At 49.8% G+C, this 18,493-nt stretch overlaps 1 protein-coding gene across 2 annotated transcripts in view; it reads left to right on the forward strand.

The window, feature by feature from the left end:
- CDKL5 (cyclin dependent kinase like 5) overlaps window positions 1-18,493 on the forward strand; it is a 1,270,306-nt gene that overhangs the window by 1,209,912 nt on the left and 41,901 nt on the right. For both annotated transcript variants that reach the window (XM_086934269.1, XM_086934270.1), the window contains exon 16: window positions 2,743-2,866. In XM_086934269.1, the coding sequence (XP_086790395.1) occupies window positions 2,743-2,866 (124 nt within the window). The remainder of the gene's footprint in view (window positions 1-2,742; window positions 2,867-18,493) is intronic.

The following is an 18,493-nucleotide window of genomic DNA, read 5'->3' on the forward strand; positions in this document are numbered from 1 at the left end:
GCACTTTGGCCATTGTTGAGTTTAAAGACAGCAGAACAATGAATAAGTAAGTAAGTATAGAACGTATAGAGTGCGAACTAAGCCCAAGAGCGTCAAGGCGCTACAGCAAACTAAAGAGGGGAAGCAGACTAGACAGCACGCTCATCCTGAAGTATGTGAGAAAAGCCAGATTTTTAATATTTTGCGGAAGATGGAGTGAGAAGGCTGACCAGAAAGCTCTTCCGGGAGGGAGTTCCACAGCCTGGCCGCGGTCAAAGAGAAGGCTCTACCTCCCCATCTGGACTTTTTAAACTTAGGAAGTGCTTGAAGATTTTTATTGGAGGAGCGAAGTGGTCTGCTAGGAACATACCGCTGAAACATCAACTTGATGCCCTCAGGACCTAAGCCATAATAGGCCTTGTTAGTCAGGCAGAGGGACTTAAAAAAATCCTTTGGTCAAGAGGCAACCAGTGTAGTGACCTGATGGAGACTGTGACAGAATGAAATTTCGGGAGATTCATCACCAGCCTAGCTGCAGCATTCTGCACCAGTTGCAGACACTGCACTAGACCCTTGTTAATGCCCAAATAAAGGGCATTACAATAGTCCAGTCTGGATGTTACCAGTGCCACCACGGTCTGATTCCGTGCTTCAAAAGAAAGAAAGTGAGCAATTTTTCAAAGGACCCTAATGATACCAAAACAGGTGGAAATAGTCCTAATAACCTGACGATCCATGGAGAGTGAATTATCAACAATAACCCCTAAATTCTTTCCATGAGAGACCGGGCAAGGGCAGGCACCTAGGCTGGCAGGCCACCAGTCAGTAGACCAGATGTCCCGATTACTACCGAAGATCAGGACCTCTGTCTTGTCTCTGTTCAATTTCATGTAGTTTTCCACCATCCGGGAGGAAACGGCCTGCATGCAGGGCCTAAAATGGAGTCCCTGATGTTATGAGATATGGAGACCATAATTTGGGTGTTGTCCGCATAGGACAACACCTCTAGCCCAAATGATCTAACAACCTTTGCCAGAGGTGCAACATAAATGTTAAAGAGTGTTGGGCTCAGGGAGGAGCCCAGAGACACACCACAAGACAGGGATTTTGAGGCTGAATAGAAAGGGCCAAATTTCACAGTTTGGGCCCTGTCACTAAGAAAAGAAGAAAGAAGCCTCAAGGCCGAGCCCCAATCCCTATCTCCCTGAGACGTTGAACCTTCCTCTGGGGAGACAGGGTTTCAACATAGGACTCTTACACACCTTTTCCAATCCACAACAACTACTTTTCAGGGACCAACTATCTTGTGATTAGTTTTTCTCACCCAACAGAGGCCAAACAAAGTGCAGAGAAACAGGAGTGTTTATATTGTTGTACTATAGTGATTTGTTAAGGCTGAACTAGTGATACCTTCCCCCGCCGAGCCTCCGCTGGAATGTTCCTAAAAGTGAACATGTTTATGAGAGTCATATCATTGATTTATAATTGAGTTGGCCAATGTGGAAAAACGTGCTGTAATTTTTCTATGCTTCTATTCAGAGACTTGAAATCGTGGTGCATTTGTCTACTTCTGCTGTCCAAATCCAGAAACCCTGCCAACAATTCGTTTACTGTATGTATCTTTAGCTTCTGGTTGTGTCGAGCTCCTCTATGCTTTTCAGCTAGGTTCCCACTATAGACATACCACATACATATATGCGGATATCACACGTTTCATAATGCAGTTGGAGTGCGTTCAAAGGTGCTTGGTGGGATTTTACTCTGAGTTATCCATTAAATGTATATACCAATGGATTCCTTGTGCAGTGGCTTTACACGTGTGGTTGCTTGCACTTTCCATCGAGATATATCCCTCTGTTAACACATGCCTATATACAATTTGATGATACAGATGGCTGAGTGCGGTGTGCATCACATATCAGTGATGAGATGGTCATTGAAGTGAGATGCTTTGAGCCTGCAAAGTGTTCTTTCTCTTCCCAATCATCTCAAATGCTGCTGTAATTTTACATACTCAGCCCAGTTCTACGGTTTGTAAGGATGACGTGATTAATTCACTTCGTCAATATGTTCTGAGCGTGTTTCAAAGCAAAACATTTACTCTTTAAATAAAAACTAAGGTGAAATCCCAGCCTGAACTAGAGCTGTGCTAATCCCAGACTGACCTAGAGCTGTGCTAATCCCAGCCTGACCTAGAGCTGTGCTTGCTCAAACAAGAATTATTCTTTGCCCCTACAGCCCTATCTTGTCACGTCTAGATGGTTCGTAGTCATCTTTAGATTGTCTTCCACTAGCCCCAGTGCTGCTGTAGTTTATTCCCAAATGCCTACCTTTGTCGTGCCTCTGTCGCCCATTGGTTTTATCATGATCTGAGGATTCATTTGTGGTATTTGTAGGAAGTGGTGGGGAGGGGAGTTTCTCCAGAACATGTCTACTTGATTTAAGTTCAGACATTGCCAAGTTCAGACATTGTTTTGGTGTTTTTTCAGAAAAGAGAAAACTGTGCTTACCTGTGCTTTAGTCCAGAGGAGTAACACACCTCCTCTCTTCTGACAGCAGAATAGAACTATACCAGGTAGATCGACCTGTGCATTCAAATTAGAGGAGATTCCTCTTAAAATGAGTTTTTGACACTGTTAAATTTGAACTGATCAAAATAATACAACACCTTTTGCTCGGGGAGGGGAAGAAAAAAATAGAGGGCTAAGACGCACACAGTGTTGTCATGTACTGAAACTATGTTGTGTTTATTTTCCCCCTCAGTTCCCTCTCCACGTCCAGAGGGAACATTCCATGAAAACAGCGTGGGTAACCGAGGACCAGCCCTGCCCACAGACAGCGCCGCGGTGCCCTCACACTCCAAAAGACAAACGACCTTTGAACCCTGGTGAGTTCCTAGCTCTCTGGTTAGCTGTCGCACTGGTCGAAAAAGAACAACTGTGCACTATATGACAACGGATCCTGGTTTACTGCATCACTGGTATGTGTCACGTGTATGATCAAGGAAGTGGAGGGAACATGTAGGTCTTTACAAATGGTGGGATATTCTTTGCGACAGTGCAGTTATATTCATGGCTTGGGTAAGTTAAAAGATTTTTATTCATGACTACCTGTTGATTAGCACATCACAAGTGCGGTAAGCCGCAGTGCCTAATGCTTGGTATTTTAGCGAGTGGAAATGTCCAAGAGAACAAAACTGGCATTAGTAGTGGGAACAGACGTGGCCAAAGCCATTAGGGCACTAGCGCCGAAAGGCACTGGGAGCAGACGGCTTCCCCCTCGAATACTATGCCGCTTTTTCGAGGCAGCTGGCCCTTCACCTCGTAACCGTATATAACGAAGAGCGACACAAAGGCATCCTACCCAGTTCACTTAGAGAGTCTGCCCTGGTGACTTTTCTTAAACCTCACAGAGATCCCACTCTCCTGTCCTCGTATAGACCCATAACTTTGCTCAACACGGACTGTAAGAACTTAGGAAAAATACTGGTGGGCAGGTACATACAGGTTCTTCCACAACTGATACACCCCAACCAGAACGATTTTCTCCCCAGACGCAACGTATCGCTGACTATATGTAGGTTCTTTCATGTACAGGACAGAGCACGAGACTATTTCCCATGGGCCGTCTGCCTAATCTTAGACCTTGAAAAGGCCTTCGACACACTCTTATGGCCATATCTATTTGCAGATGCAGGTTAGCCCGACCCTATTGGCATACACGCAGCTCCTTTATAAGGGCCTCACCACCAGGGTGAGAGTGGGTAAATATATTTCAGACCCACTTCGGGTGGAGTGAGGTACGAGGTAGGGGTGCCCATTGTCCCCCCTTCTCTTTGCCTTGGCAGTGGAGCCTTTAGCCATCCATCTACAACAAAGGGGTGAGGCCTGGGGTATCCCAATCGCAGGCACGGTTCATAGCATATCTCTATATGCAGATGTTCTCCTGATTTATGTGCGGGATATCACAAACGACTTCACGCCAATCTGGGAAATATTACAGACTTTCGCACAAGTCTCCGGACTTAGTCAGTTGGGGTAAATCGACGATTCTACCCCCTTAGCCCACACCTGGCTCCCTTGGAGGTCATGATAGGACCCCAGACACTTGATTGGAATACTGCAACACCCATATATTTGGGGGTGAGACTATACCATTCACCTGAAGACCTCTACGAGGGAAACCACCTCAGAACACTGGTGGGACTAGGTGCGGCAGTAGCCTTCTGGAAGTCCCTGCCCCTGGCCCCCATAGGGCGTGTAGCATTAGCAAAAATGATAATGGTACCCAGACTGCTGTACTCCTTCACAAATCTTCCAGTGATACCACTGCGCTCTTTTTTTCAAGAGCTGGACACACTACTTATGACATTGACATTGAAATTAGGAGGCGGTAGACACAGGGTAGCGTTTCGCACCCTCTACTTGCCGACCACGCAAGGGGGTTTAGGGGCCCCCTCCTTCGAAGCTTACTTTTTAGCGGCACAGCTCCAGTGGCTGCCCCATTGGACGGTGGAACGCCAAGTAGAGGAGACACTTCCTAACGAAGGTCGGGTAACCCTGCCAGCCATCTGGAGACTGTTGATACCGGGCACTAGGCCGACACGGACACACCCCCTGCAGGTATCAATAGCCCACAAATGTATGATGCGTATACACCGATTGTCAAGGGGCATACCCCTCCACTCCCCACTGCTCCCACTAGTGGGATTTCCACAGAGAGAGAACTACTACACATCCAGAGCCTTCCGGATATGGACGGAGCACGAGGTGCAGAGATTGAAATGCTGTTTGAAGATGGGCATCTGAAAACGTATGTCCAAATGAGAGACTGCTATGATCTCCCTCCTGGACAATTCCTAGTGCACCGACGATTAGTAGACAGGGCCCGGCAATGCTGGGATCTGACTGAAGGGGAACCACGACACACCCGGTCCTCCACACAATCCTACGTATGGGCAGGGGCAGGCACTTAGTCACCTGGCATTACAAGGCAATTAGGGAACTATGCACGGCCCCTCTGCAGGCCTTGTGCCAAAAGTGGGAGGATGAAATAGGGCGGGTGCTGCATGACCAAGAAGGGGAGAAGGCTCTGAAGTACCCATAGAAAGTATCAAGAAACACACAATTCAAAAACATTCAATGCAATATATTACATTGCGCGTATTTAACACCGCATCAGCTTCACCGGTTTTATCCCGACACACACTTCGCATGCCCAAGGTGCAAACTGCTGGAGGCAAATTTCAAACACATGTTCTGGGACTGTCCCACAATCCAACTATATTGGGGTATGATACATCGGGTTCTGAGGGTGACTGTACACCTCATGCACATTACCTCATGGGAGGCATGCACCCTGGGAATCTTCCACAGGCGGAAGACAGAAAAAGTGCAGGGCAGGTTTGCATCCTTAGCCATACTCCTAGCGAAACGAGGAATAGCCATGCATTGGAGGGCGCTGGCAGGACCCCCTGAGGCAGCCTGGATAGGGGCAGTTAAAAAAAGGGGGGCAGCAGAGGAAATCGGTTGCGGGGGGAGGAGGTGAAAGGGATTCGCAAACACCCCATCTCTATGGAATGGGCACAACTCCTGTTTCAGTTCATGCGCGAGACAACAGGACGACTCACCCGGAGCAACGCCATCCCAATCCCAGACTCCGCCCCTGTCCCCGATAGTGAGAGCAAATATGTGCCCCCAGTAACCACATCAGATGGAGATCTGGCCCGGAGAGAGGGCCCCGCTACACTAACACCCAGACCTATGGCAGGAGACATAATCTACCATAGCCATCCTCAGCCCCCCACTTCCGAAACTACAAACATCTTGTAGATGAACTGACACCAATCACGCGACAGACACCGACTACACGGCGTTATAAATGTGGACTCCCCAGGTCCCCCCCAATTCCCCCTACCCCTCCCATAGTTCATTGTTTCAAGTTCTTCCTATAACACGGAAAAGTTGGCTTCTACACATTGGGAACGTAAACATGGCCATTGACCAAAGTGATAGACGGGGATAGAGTGGGGGACTTTATATCAACCCACTCCCTCGCGGGAACCCACACACAAAGGCACATGGCATTGATCGACACACCGAAAAGTACATCAGGCCACTGAACGGGGGATCCATGTACAATCTTTGAATGTTTGAAATTTGACCTATGAGATACACGACGAGATGGATGCTCCATAAGGTATGTTTTTTTTTATGTATATGCTGCCTGAGTTCACGTGACATTATGTATGTTATCATCGTAATACAATGATGTATCATGACAATACAAATCCCAATAAAAAAATTTAAACAAAAAAAAAAACTGACATTAGTAGTGGGAAATAAAATATTTTGTCTAAAAAAAAATAATGTACAGTATTTTCTCAGATGCCATAACGAGATTAACATGTATTATTGATGTCTATCAAAAAAAGTGCACTGTTGGAGGCCAGTCTTATTAATTAATCAGAGGAGGTCCCTTCTTTGTTGGAACGGAGAATCTAGGCAACGTCCTTTCCCGGACTGTGCGACCGCGGTTGCTTGTCCTTTTGGACTTTTTCCTTTTTTTAGATTTTCAAATCTTGATCCAAATAAAAAGAGTTGAGACCAAAACCCTAAAGAAATAAAACGTCTGATCGTGACACCTTCTCATCTGGTCATGTTTTCCTGTTCTCCAATAAACTACTGTATTTTATGTTGCCTTTGTATGATCTCTTGCTGGCTCTAAAGCAAGCCACGAAAATGTTATTGTGTGTGTATTTGTAAAGCGTGGTATCTATCACCCACAAGTGCATGTGCTGAACGTGTGTGTGCCTAGCCCTGCCTATGGTAGGTTAGTTAGTTGAAAAGCCAGCTCTTCAGCTTCTTGCAAAATTCAAAACGAATGGCAGAGGTCTGATGTGAATTAAGTGGCAGTTTCACGTGTTAGGAGTAATGTAAGAGAATGACCTTCCTCCCGCTCTGGTTCTCTGTTTGCGTGGGATGGAGCATCACACCAGGAAGTGGACCACCATTTTCTGGTTTGCTGTAAAAAAGCAGGTAGAATTGGGACGCAACAGGCCTGCCTCACCTCCTGGTGCCACTGCACCTGGTGCACCGTTGATAGCTATGCCTCTGGTGCGACTTGGTCTCTATAAAGTGCTCGAACGTGAGCACTTCGTAAACAAGTAAGGCACATAAGAAAATATTGCATCACATTTATGCACCGGACATTTCGGTCCTGGAATACCAAGGCCTGAAGTACCAGCTGTTCTGACTCATCTTTTCTGATAACAGGTTTGGCTAAGTGGTGTTGTCTTATTCTGCCAGTGGGATGGAGTGGGCCCGAGAGCAGTACTGAGGTGTCACTTATGCGCAGAAGATACATAGAGAGTTGGTGTTGAGAACTTAGGCCATAGAATAGTGGTGAATGAGAAGACTTGAGCGTGTTCCTCACATGTTGACTAGGGTGGCCGTAAGAAATGCGGAGTATTTTTTTCACATCCTAACTTCCAAGCTAGCAGGCTTTTAGGCTTTTTTAAATTTTTTTTTTACATAGAAGCATGTCTCATGGCTGCTCTGAACAAAGGGCCTAATTTGCAAAGGTATTTTGTAGTTGCAAAACCTGCGATTCTCAAAAATTAGGGTTTGCAACTTCATCATATAGTTCTACTATTTAAAAAATGATGTATCTGAAAAAAACAGGTTAGTATTAGATTCCTTACCTTAGAATATCCCCAGGCGTCAGACTGGATCCGGAAATGTTTGCGTAGCAGTACCCTTGCGCGTCGGTAGGCGCCATCTGCGGCTCCGCGTCCGTCGTCGGCGTCGTGGGCGCCGTGATGACGTCGTCGGAGTACTTAGACGCCGCCTCCGCGTACTGACGTCAGTTCTTCATTATTCCGTGCCAGCAGCGCAGATCCGGAAAAAGTGGTACCTTAGTCACTTTTTGACTAACTTTTTTGAGATCTTTTTGATCATTTTTCCGAGTCTTCGACTCTGATCGGTGCCGATAGGGATGCCAGGTTTTAAGCCTTGTGGGGACTGCGACCGACTGATGTCGGTCACCGACCCTCACCGTCGGTGCCTCCACTGTCTCGGCGTGGATCATGACGCTGCTCCGACTGTTGGGCCTTAACTTCGAAGGCTAGGCGGGAGCGGTCCCGCCAGCGGCTCGAGCTCCGGCAGTCAGCCCCGCATTGTGAGAGGTCCCGGTCCGGACGGAGGTCGAGGGACCGGTCGCGGGGGCGGAGCCATCATAGCTCCGGGAGTCGACATCATTCCTCCGGGTCAAAGTCATCGTCCGGTAAGCACAAGAAGCCGAAGAGACGTCATCGCTCTTCGGACTCCCCTGACGCTTGCGCGATGCGGCCGAGGGTTCGGGTGACACCGCCCACGTGGCTCCGTCGGAGTCGCGGGCGTCACGACCTGCCCCATACCCTCCAGTCCCTGGGCAGCAAGCGACGCCGGAGGAGATCGAGCGCTTCCTCATGGCCTTGAGGTCCCTCACTCCTCCGGCGAGTTCCGCGGTGACTTCGGCCCAGCGGACCCGTCTGAGGGCCCTAGCGGGTCGGGTGTTTTGGCCCCGACACCGGCGGGTGCTTTGGCCCCGACGCCGGCGGGTGCTTTGGCCCCGACGCCGCCGGCGCCTTCGGGCCCGGCGCCGCAGGGCCCCACTGGATCCGCTTCTGGATCCGGATCGTCGCCGGTCGACCTGACGACCTCACCGGCGCCGGTTCCACAGATGTCACCTCCGGCGCCGTCCTCGGGCGGCGCCGTCCCCAATACCTCCCTCGACCCGGTTCCGGCGTTGAGAGCGGCGCTGCTGGGTGCCGCTCTCAACGCCGCTTGGGGAGTTCTACTTCAATGAACCGGCCCCGTCCTTTGATAACCCTGATTATCAGGAGATGGGTGATGAGGAGTATTGGGAGGGGTCTGAGGACCCTCTGACACGTGAGTGTCAGTCCCAGGAGGACTGGACAGGTGGACTTGGGGATGCCAGTGGTCTGGACACTTCGCCAGACACTGGTTTTGTCTCACCTCCTACCATGGCTTCGGAGGAGGGGGCAACCTTCAGTGTGGTGTTGACGCGGGCAGCCAAGGCCTTGGGCCTTGAGCTCCCCGTCTCGGCCGTGAGGACTAACCTGAGGTCCTTAAACCGCAGTCAAGCTCAACTGAGCCTCTGCTGCCGTTTAATGAGGCCTTGACTGACGTTCTTTTGGGCACTTGGTCCAGGCTCGCTACAGGCCAGCCTGTAGATAGGAACGTGGCCAGACGCCACCCCCCGGCCCCGGGCGACCCTTGTTTCCTGTCCACCCACCCCACCCCTGAGAGCCTGGTCATCCAGGCCTCTAATTCCCAGACCGCATTCCCGTCGGCTCCGCCTGATCGGGAATCCAAGAGGTATGAGGATTATGGAAAGAAAATATTCTCCTCCCTTAGTTTGGGACTGCGGTCTTCCAACACAGCATACACCCTCTCCCTGTGGGATACGGTCGCGGAGGTGCTGCCACAATGCCCGGCGGAGGTCAAGGCTAAACTGGCCCAAGCCCTTGCGGAGGGTCGAGATGCGGCACGTTTCTCCATCCGGTGTGGACTGGATACCACTGACTCACTGGGCGGGGCAATGGCAACGACGGTGGCGATTCGTCGCCACGCCTGGTTGAGGTCCGCCAACTTTTCAACGGATCTCCAGAATACACGAATGGACATGCCGTTTGATGGCCGTCGCCTCTTTGGCGACAAGGCAGACCATGCGCTTGAGCTCTTTAAGGACTCCAGGGCTACGGCCAAGTCCTTGGGCCCCTCGGCCCGCATCAGCAAACGGGTGCCTTTCGCTCCTTTCGTAGCCAAGGAAGGGGCGCCCCCACATGTGCTGCCAGCCACGCACCGCAGACTAACATCCAACGCGGTGGCGGCCGTGGAAATCGCCGTGGAAGCGGTTGGGGACAACGGCGAGGCCAGTCCACACCTTCCCCCGCAGCATCCGCCTCAAAACCCTCCTAGTCCGTGCTTTCAGGCTCATGTGACACCAGTGGGGGGCAGGGTTCGCCATCACCACTCCCACTGGCGCACTGTCACATCGGACAGGTCGGTGCTGCAAATCGTCCGAAGGGGCTACTCCCTCCCCTTCGAGGCGATCCCTCATGCCATGCCACCGCATTACCACCGCGTATCGGGGGATCATCTGCGGCTTCTGCAGGAGGAAGTTACGGCCCTCTTGGCCAAGGGGGCCATCGAGCGCATTCCTTGCCCACCTTCTTTCCGCCTCCGCATCCCTCAAAGGAGGAAGAGCGGCTCCACCGTCTGGACCCAAAACGTGCGCTCTCATTCTATTTGGATCGCACACGCCAGTTCCAGGTGGATGACCAACTCTTTGTTGGTTACGTGGGCGCTAAGAAGGGACGGGCGGTACACAAGCGGACCATCTCTCGGTGGGTCGTCTTGTGTATCAAGGCTTGCTACTCCTTGGCAAGGAAGGAGCCTCCTGTTGGGCTGAAGGCCCATTCCACTCGGGCCACGGCGGCTACCACTGCCCTGGGTCGGGGAGTCCCCTTGCAGGACATTTGTCAGGCAGCTACGTGGGCCTTGCTGCACACATTCGCAAGACACTACTGCCTGGACAGCCAAGTCCGGAGGGATGGCTTCTTTGGCCGTTCCGTCCTCCAGGACTTTCTGGTGTGATTATTGGTTCGTAGACCCACCACCGGGGTTGGTATTGCTGGGGTATCTATTCTAAGGTGAGGGCGATAGATAGAGTGAAGGCGATAGATAGACAGATAGAGAGGGCGATAGATAGACAGATAGAGTGAGGGCGATAGGTAGATAGAGGGCGATAGATAGATAGATAGATAGATAGATAGATAGATAGATAGATAGATAGATAGATAGATAGATAGATAGATAGATAGATAGATAGATAGATAGAGGGGCGTTTGAAAGAGTGAGGGCAATAGATAGAGTGAGGGCAATAGATAGATAGAGTGAGGGCTATAGATAGTTAGAGTGAGGGCGATAGAGTGAGGCTGATAGATAGATAGAGGGTGATAGAGTGAGGGTGATAGAGTGAGGGTGATAGAGTGAGGGTGATAGAGTGAGGGCGATAGAGTGAGGGCGATAGATAGATAGAGTGAGGGCGATAGATAGATAGAGTGAGGGCGATAGATAGAGTGAGGGTGATAGATAGATAGATAGATAGATAGATAGATAGATAGATAGATAGATAGATAGATAGATAGATAGATAGAGGGGCGTTTGAAAGAGTGAGGGCAATAGATAGAGTGAGGGCAATAGATAGATAGAGTGAGGGCTATAGATAGATAGAGTGAGGGCGATAGAGTGAGGCTGATAGATAGATAGAGGGTGATAGAGTGAGGGTGACAGAGTGAGGGTGATAGAGTGAGGGTGATAGAGTGAGGGCGATAGATAGATAGAGTGAGGGCGATAGATAGATAGAGTGAAGAGCGAAAGATAGAGTGAGGGCGATAGATAGAGTGAGGGCGATAGATAGAGTGAGGGCGAGAGATAGATAGAGTGAGGGCGAGAGATAGATAGAGTGAGGGCGATAGATAGATAGATAGAGTGAGGGCGATAGATAGAGTGAGGGTGATAGATAGATAGATAGATAGATAGATAGATAGATAGATAGATAGATAGATAGATAGATAGTGTGAGGCAATAGATAGAGTGAGGGCGATAGATAGATAGATAGAGTGAGGGCGATAGATAGATAGATAGAGTGAGGGCGATAGATAGATAGAGTGAGGGCGATACATAGAGTGAGTGCGATAGATAGATAGAGGGAGGGCGATAGATAGAGGGAGGGTGATAGATAGATAGAGGGAGGGCGAATGGCGATAGATAGATAGATAGATAGATAGATAGATAGATAGATAGATAGATAGATAGATAGATAGATAGAGTGAGGGCGATAGAGTGAGGACGATATATAGATAGAGTGAGGACGATATATAGATAGAGTGAGGGCGATAGATAGATAGAGTGAGGGCGATAGATAGATAGAGTGAGGGCGATAGATAGAGTGAGGGTGATAGAGTGAGGGCAATAGATAGAGTGAGGGCGATAGATAGAGTGATTGAGAGATAGATAGATAGATAGATAGATAGATAGATAGATAGATAGATAGATAGATAGATAGATAGATAGATAGATAGATAGAGTGAGGGAGATATATATAGATAGAGTGAGGGCGATAGATAGATAGAGTGAGGGTGATAGATAGAGTGAGGGAGATAGATAGATAGATAGATAGATAGATAGATAGATAGATAGATAGAGTGAGGGCGATAGATAGATAGAGTGAGGGCGATAGATAGATAGAGTGAGGGCGATAAATAGATAGAGTGAGGGTGATAGATAGATAGAGTGAGGGCGATAGATAGATAGAGTGAGGCGATAGATAGATAGAGTGAGGCGATAGATAGAGTGAGGGCGATAGATAGAGTGAGGGCGATATATAGAGTGAGGGCGATAGATAGAGTGAGGGTGATAGATAGATAGATAGATAGATAGATAGATAGATAGATAGATAGATAGATAGTGTGAGGCAATAGATAGAGTGAGGGCGATAGATAGATAGATAGAGTGAGGGCGATAGATAGATAGATAGAGTGAGGGCGATAGATAGATAGAGTGAGGGCGATACATAGAGTGAGTGCGATAGATAGATAGAGGGAGGGTGATAGATAGATAGAGGGAGGGCGATAGATAGATAGATAGATAGATAGATAGATAGATAGATAGATAGATAGATAGATAGATAGATAGATAGATAGATAGATAGAGTGAGGGCGATAGAGTGAGGACGATATATAGATAGAGTGAGGGGGATAGATAGATAGAGTGAGGGCGATAGATAGATAGAGTGAGGGCGATAGATAGAGTGAGGGTGATAGAGTGAGGGCAATAGATAGAGTGAGGGCGATAGATAGAGTGATTGAGAGATAGATAGATAGATAGATAGATAGATAGATAGATAGATAGATAGATAGATAGATAGATAGATAGATAGAGTGAGGGAGATATATATAGATAGAGTGAGGGCGATAGATAGAGTGAGGGTGATAGAGTGAGGGCAATAGATAGAGTGAGGGCGATAGATAGAGTGATTGAGAGATAGATAGATAGATAGATAGATAGATAGATAGATAGATAGATAGATAGATAGATAGATAGATAGATAGATAGATAGATAGATAGAGTGAGGGAGATATATATAGATAGAGTGAGGGCGATAGATAGAGTGAGGGTGATAGATAGAGTGAGGGAGATAGATAGATAGATAGATAGATAGATAGATAGATAGATAGATAGATAGATAGATAGATAGATAGATAGATAGATAGAGTGAGGGCGATAGATAGATAGAGTGAGGGTGATAGATAGATAGAGTGAGGGCGATAGATAGATAGAGTGAGGCGATAGATAGATAGAGTGAGGGCGATAGATAGAGTGAGGGCGATAGATAGAGTGAGGGCGATAGATAGAGTGAGGGCGATATATAGAGTGAGGGTGATAGATAGAGTGAGGGCGATAGATAGATAGATAGATAGATAGATAGATAGATAGATAGATAGATAGATAGATAGATAGATAGATAGATAGATAGAGTGAGGGCGAAAGAGTGAGGCCGATAGAGTGAGGGCGATAGATAGATAGAGTGAGGGAGATAGATAGATAGAGTGAGGGCGATAGATAGAGGAAGGTGGCCTCGTGGACGCGGTGGTGGATGTGATGGTGGTGGATGTGGTGGTGGTGGACGTGGTGGTGGTGGACGTGGTGGTGGTGGAGGTGGGTGTGGTGGTGGTGGACGTGGTGGTGGTGGGTGGAGGACGTGGTGGTGGTGGACATTGTGGTGGTGGACGTCGTGGTGGTGGACGTCGTGGTGGTGGTTGTGGTGGTGGTGGACGTGGTTGTGGACGTAGTGGTGGAGGTGGTGGTGGACATGGTGGTGGTGGAGGACGTGGTGGATGCGGTGGTGGTGGACGCGGTGGTGGTGGACGTGGTGGACTTGGTAGTGGTGGACATGGGGGTGGTGGATGTGTTGGTGGTGGATGTTGTGGTGGTGGTGGTGGACGTGGTGGTGGTGGATTTGGTGGTGGACATGGTGGTGGTAGTTGATGCGGTGGTGGTGGAGGTAGACGTGGTGGTGGACATGGTAGTGGCCTCGTGGTGGTGGACATGGTGGTGGTGGACGTGGTGGACATGGTGGTGGTGGTGGTGGACATGGTGGTGGTGGAGGTGGGTGTGGTGGTGGTGGACGTGGTGGTGGTGGACATGGTGGTGGTGGACGTAGTGGTGGTGTACGTAGTAGTGGTGGACGTGATGGTGTTGGAGGTGGTGGCTGTGTACGTGGTGATGGTGAACGAGGTGGTGGTGGATGTGGTGATGGTGGATGTGAACATGGTGGTGGTGGATGTGGTGGTGATGGACGCAGTGGTGGTGGACATGGTGGTGGTGGTGGACGTGGTAGTGGTGGACGTGGTTGTGGACATGGTGGTGGTGGTGGACGTGGTGGATGCGGTGGTGGTGGACGCGGTGGTGGTGGACGTGGTGGTGGTGAATGTGGTGGTGGTGGACTTGGTAGTGGTGGACATGGGGGATGTGTTGGTGGTGGATGTTGTGGTGGTGGTGGACGTGGCGGTGGTGGTGGACGTGGTGGTGGTGGATGTAGTGGTGGATGTGGTGGTGGACTTGGTGGTGGACTTGGTGGTGGAAGTGGTGGTGGTAGTTGATGCGGTGGTGGTGGAGGTAGACGTGGTGGTAGACATGGTAGTGGCCTCGTGGTGGTGGACATAGTGGTGGTGGACATGGTGGTGGATGTGGTGGACATGGTGGTGGTGGATGTGGTGGTGGTGGTAGTGGTGATGGACATGGTGGTGGTGGTGGTGGAGGTGGGTGTGGTGGTGGTGGATGTGGTGGTGGTGGTGGACATGGTGGTGTTGGTGGACATGGTGGTGGTGGACGTAGTGGTGGTGTACGTAGTAGTGGTGGACGTGGTGGTGTTGGAGGTGGTGGCTGTGGACGTGGTGATGGTGAACGAGGTGGTGGTGGATGTGGTGGTGGTGGTGGATGTGGTGGTGGTGGTGGTGGATGTGGTGGTGGTGGTGGGCATGGTGGTGGTGGATGTGGTGGTGATGGACGCAGTGGTGGTGGACATGGTGGTGGTGGATGTGGTGGTGGTGGACGTGGTAGTGGTGGATGTGGTGGTGTTAGTGGTGGACATGGTGGTCATGGTGGTGGTGGACATGGTGGACATGGTGGTGGTGGACGTGGTGGTGGTGGACGTGGTACTGGTGGACATGGTAGTGGTGGACATGGTGGTGGTGGTGGATGTGGTGGTGGTGGACGTGGTGGACATGGTAGTTTTGGACATGGCGGTGATGGACGTGGTGGTGGTGGAGGAAGTGGTGGTGGATGTGGTGGTGGTGGTGGTGGTAGAGGTGAGGTGGGTGTGGTGGTGGTGGACGTAGTGGTGGTGGTGGATGTGGTGGAGGTGGTTGGTGTGGTGGTGGACGTGGTGGTGGTGGATGTGGTGGTTGTGGACATGGTGGTGATGGTGTGCGCTTACTCATGGTGGTGGACGTGGTGGTTGTGGACATGGTGGTGACAGTGTGTGCTTACTCACAGCTTCGATTTCCGTGCAGCGGGCACACAGCCGAGGTGATCTGTGCGCAAGAAAGGAAATGAGTGAACTGGGGCAATAATTAGGCTTCAGTGGGCCCTTGGGTCAAGTCACCAGTGCACCTGCTGCACCAAATGGAAGCTAGGCCCAAACACTGGAAGAAAGCTGCAAGGAGCCTGCTTCGGGGCACACAGGTGTGCAACAGGTGTGCATTGTGCACCACGAAGAACACAGGTACAAACCAAGGACTAGACTACTAGGCATAGCTGAGAGGCAGCGACTCGGATTGCAAATGTACCCGTACTTTGTGAAGCGAGATCCCCAGAGACCAGCCCTAGATGTGCCACAGAGCCCGTGCCAGAGTAACTGCGCACACACCGCCTGCTCGCAGGTCACGGGGCACTGTTCTGCCCTTTAAATGGAGTGTATTAGAAGTTAATAGTTCATTACATTCTAAGAGCCTCTTAATGTTCCTTTCGGTGACTGGCGCATTTCAGCGCCTTAATGAGTCAAGAGGCTGCCTCAGGGCACACGAGGTCCGGAGACACGGGCAGAAAGGGATAGAGTGGGAAGAAAGAGCGATCAGGGGTGGGTAAAAGAAAGGAAGAAAAGAGAAACAGGGAGGAAAAGTGGTAAGTGACGTGAAAAAAGAAGAAATGGCGCAAAAGAGAAGATAAAAGGGGGAGCGTTAGGGACGAAGGACAGAAGAGGAAAAACAAACGAGCATGGGAAGATAACAAACAGGTGGTGGAATAAAAAACAGCGCAATAAAGAGCGAGGGGAGGGAGGAGATACAGAAGTTGAGAAAACGGGGACGGACGCACGTAGAAAACAGAAGAAAAGGTGGGGGTTGGGAGAGAAGGGGGCTAAGAGAGGGACAGAAAGCGAAAGAAGGGAGAGGATGGTAGAGGGGAAGAGAGAGAGATGCTACGGGAAGAAAGTCGGAGAGCAGAGATACCGAGGGAAGAGAACCGGGGAAAGCAGGGTAGTCCGAGTAGCAGAGAGGGAGTAAAACAGAACAAGCTCTCGGCATTGTGTGGCGGGGGCGGGGGAGCTGCTTCCTTGTGTTTAAGAGCTTGCAGGAGGAGCGGCTCCTTTAACAAGCTCTCGGCATTGCATGGCGGGGGCGGGGGAGCGGATTCCTTTGAAGTCTGATGGCGAGGCTCACAGGCTGCCAAATGGTGTGTGATGTGCACGCGCCCAGCTCACATGCACTGTAGGCCATCCGCCTTTGGGTGCATCTTTCAGAGCCCTTACTTTAATTTCGCCAAGCATCCCTAACGGGATGGCTTAGGCGAGACCTAAAAATCTGTTTGGGCATGCAAATGCAGGGAAGGAGATCTGCTGTCCCTTGCAAGCCTTCCGCCCTACATTTGCAGCCAATCGCAGAGGCTCCTAAACTGTGACTTACCCAATTAATATACATTAAAGAGATCTTATGAATGACCATTTTGCACTATGACCTATTAGTACATATGTCGCATTTCAAATTGCATTCCCGCCCGTAAACCACTTGGTGTGTAGATTGCATATTTCTAGTTTGCACATGGGAATAGAACTTTAGGCTCCAAATATTTGTTATTCCTGGATTTTGACAATAAATAAATACCTGAAAATGAAAAAATGAAATACCAGTATTTGTAAAGCGCACAGCTACCTCCGAAGTGGTGTCCCGGCACTGGGGGCCCTCGGGAAGATTAAACCCTTCCGTGCCCCCTCGCCATTGCTGCCGTCGGCCGACGAAGCCCCGCCCATCTTTTAGAACGCAAGCTATTGCCCAGAGTCACATGGTGTAGGGCTAACCTGCCGCCTGCACCGGGGATCGAATCGTGAACTCCGTAGTCTGGAGTCAGGTACCTGGCCACTGCGCCACACCTCTTCCACCTGCAAAGTAAGTTCTAGGACCTGTCCGCCACTGTCTCTGCAATTAGTTATGGTTTCTAGTTAGAAACTACCATTGCCAGTTCTGTGCCCCTCTGTTAAGTCTCCAAACGTGTGCTCAAGTATAGCAGGGGTCCTGAGTCTCAGAATTCTGGGGTGCCTGCTCATCCCTCTCCCTATTACTCCAATGGAGAAAAGAATAGCTGGAAGCCCACCCATTCATTGAGTAATGAAACATGCTTTTGTGTAAAGACTCCATGCTGTTTTGTGAGCTAGAGCGCCATATTGTTTCCCTCACCACTACAGTGATGCCATTGTCACTGTTACCACACTCTTCCGCCATAAGGTTGTGGGCCGTCAGTACTCGTCCTCTCTTTGTACTGGGGTAGGATAAAATGCCATACTAATCTTGGTGTAGAACAGCTTTGATGTGTTGGTCTGTGGCTGTAAGAAAGGCTTAGTAGCTTCTTGTACATATAGCTGTCATGTAAAGCATCTATTATAACTGTTGACTGTTGGAACGTTGAATACAGTGTTGCCACTTATGAGTAATGTATCTGTTGTGGAGATTTCTGAGTTTATCATTGCTGGCTTCACGTAGATGTCAGGCCTAAAACAAAATATGGACCGGTGAATTCTGTAATTCTGTGATCTATAATGATGGATTCTCTCCATGAAACAGCAAAGCCATCACAAGCCCAATGGCCTCTTCACTAGACTGACCCGTTCACTGCTGTGTGCAAAAGCCTGAAATTTAAACTCAACTGTGTAGGTTCTTTGCAGCATGATGTAAGGACCTGTGTTGCAGGGCAGTGGTGCCGCCCATGTTGTTCATCAGTGGCGTAGCTAGACCTACTGCCACCTGGGGCGGCCCCTAAGTTTGCAGCCCGGTGCTGGTAAGAGTTGGGGGTGGCTACAGACGGATTACTTGTTCTTGGGGGGGGGAGGAGTGGGGGGGAGCGATGGACGAATTGTTCTCGGGAGGTGGTAGTAGTCGACAGACACAACTTGC

Source organism: Lissotriton vulgaris, chromosome 8, assembly GCF_964263255.1.
Source record: "Lissotriton vulgaris chromosome 8, aLisVul1.2, whole genome shotgun sequence".
NCBI classification, from domain to species: domain Eukaryota; kingdom Metazoa; phylum Chordata; class Amphibia; order Caudata; family Salamandridae; genus Lissotriton; species Lissotriton vulgaris.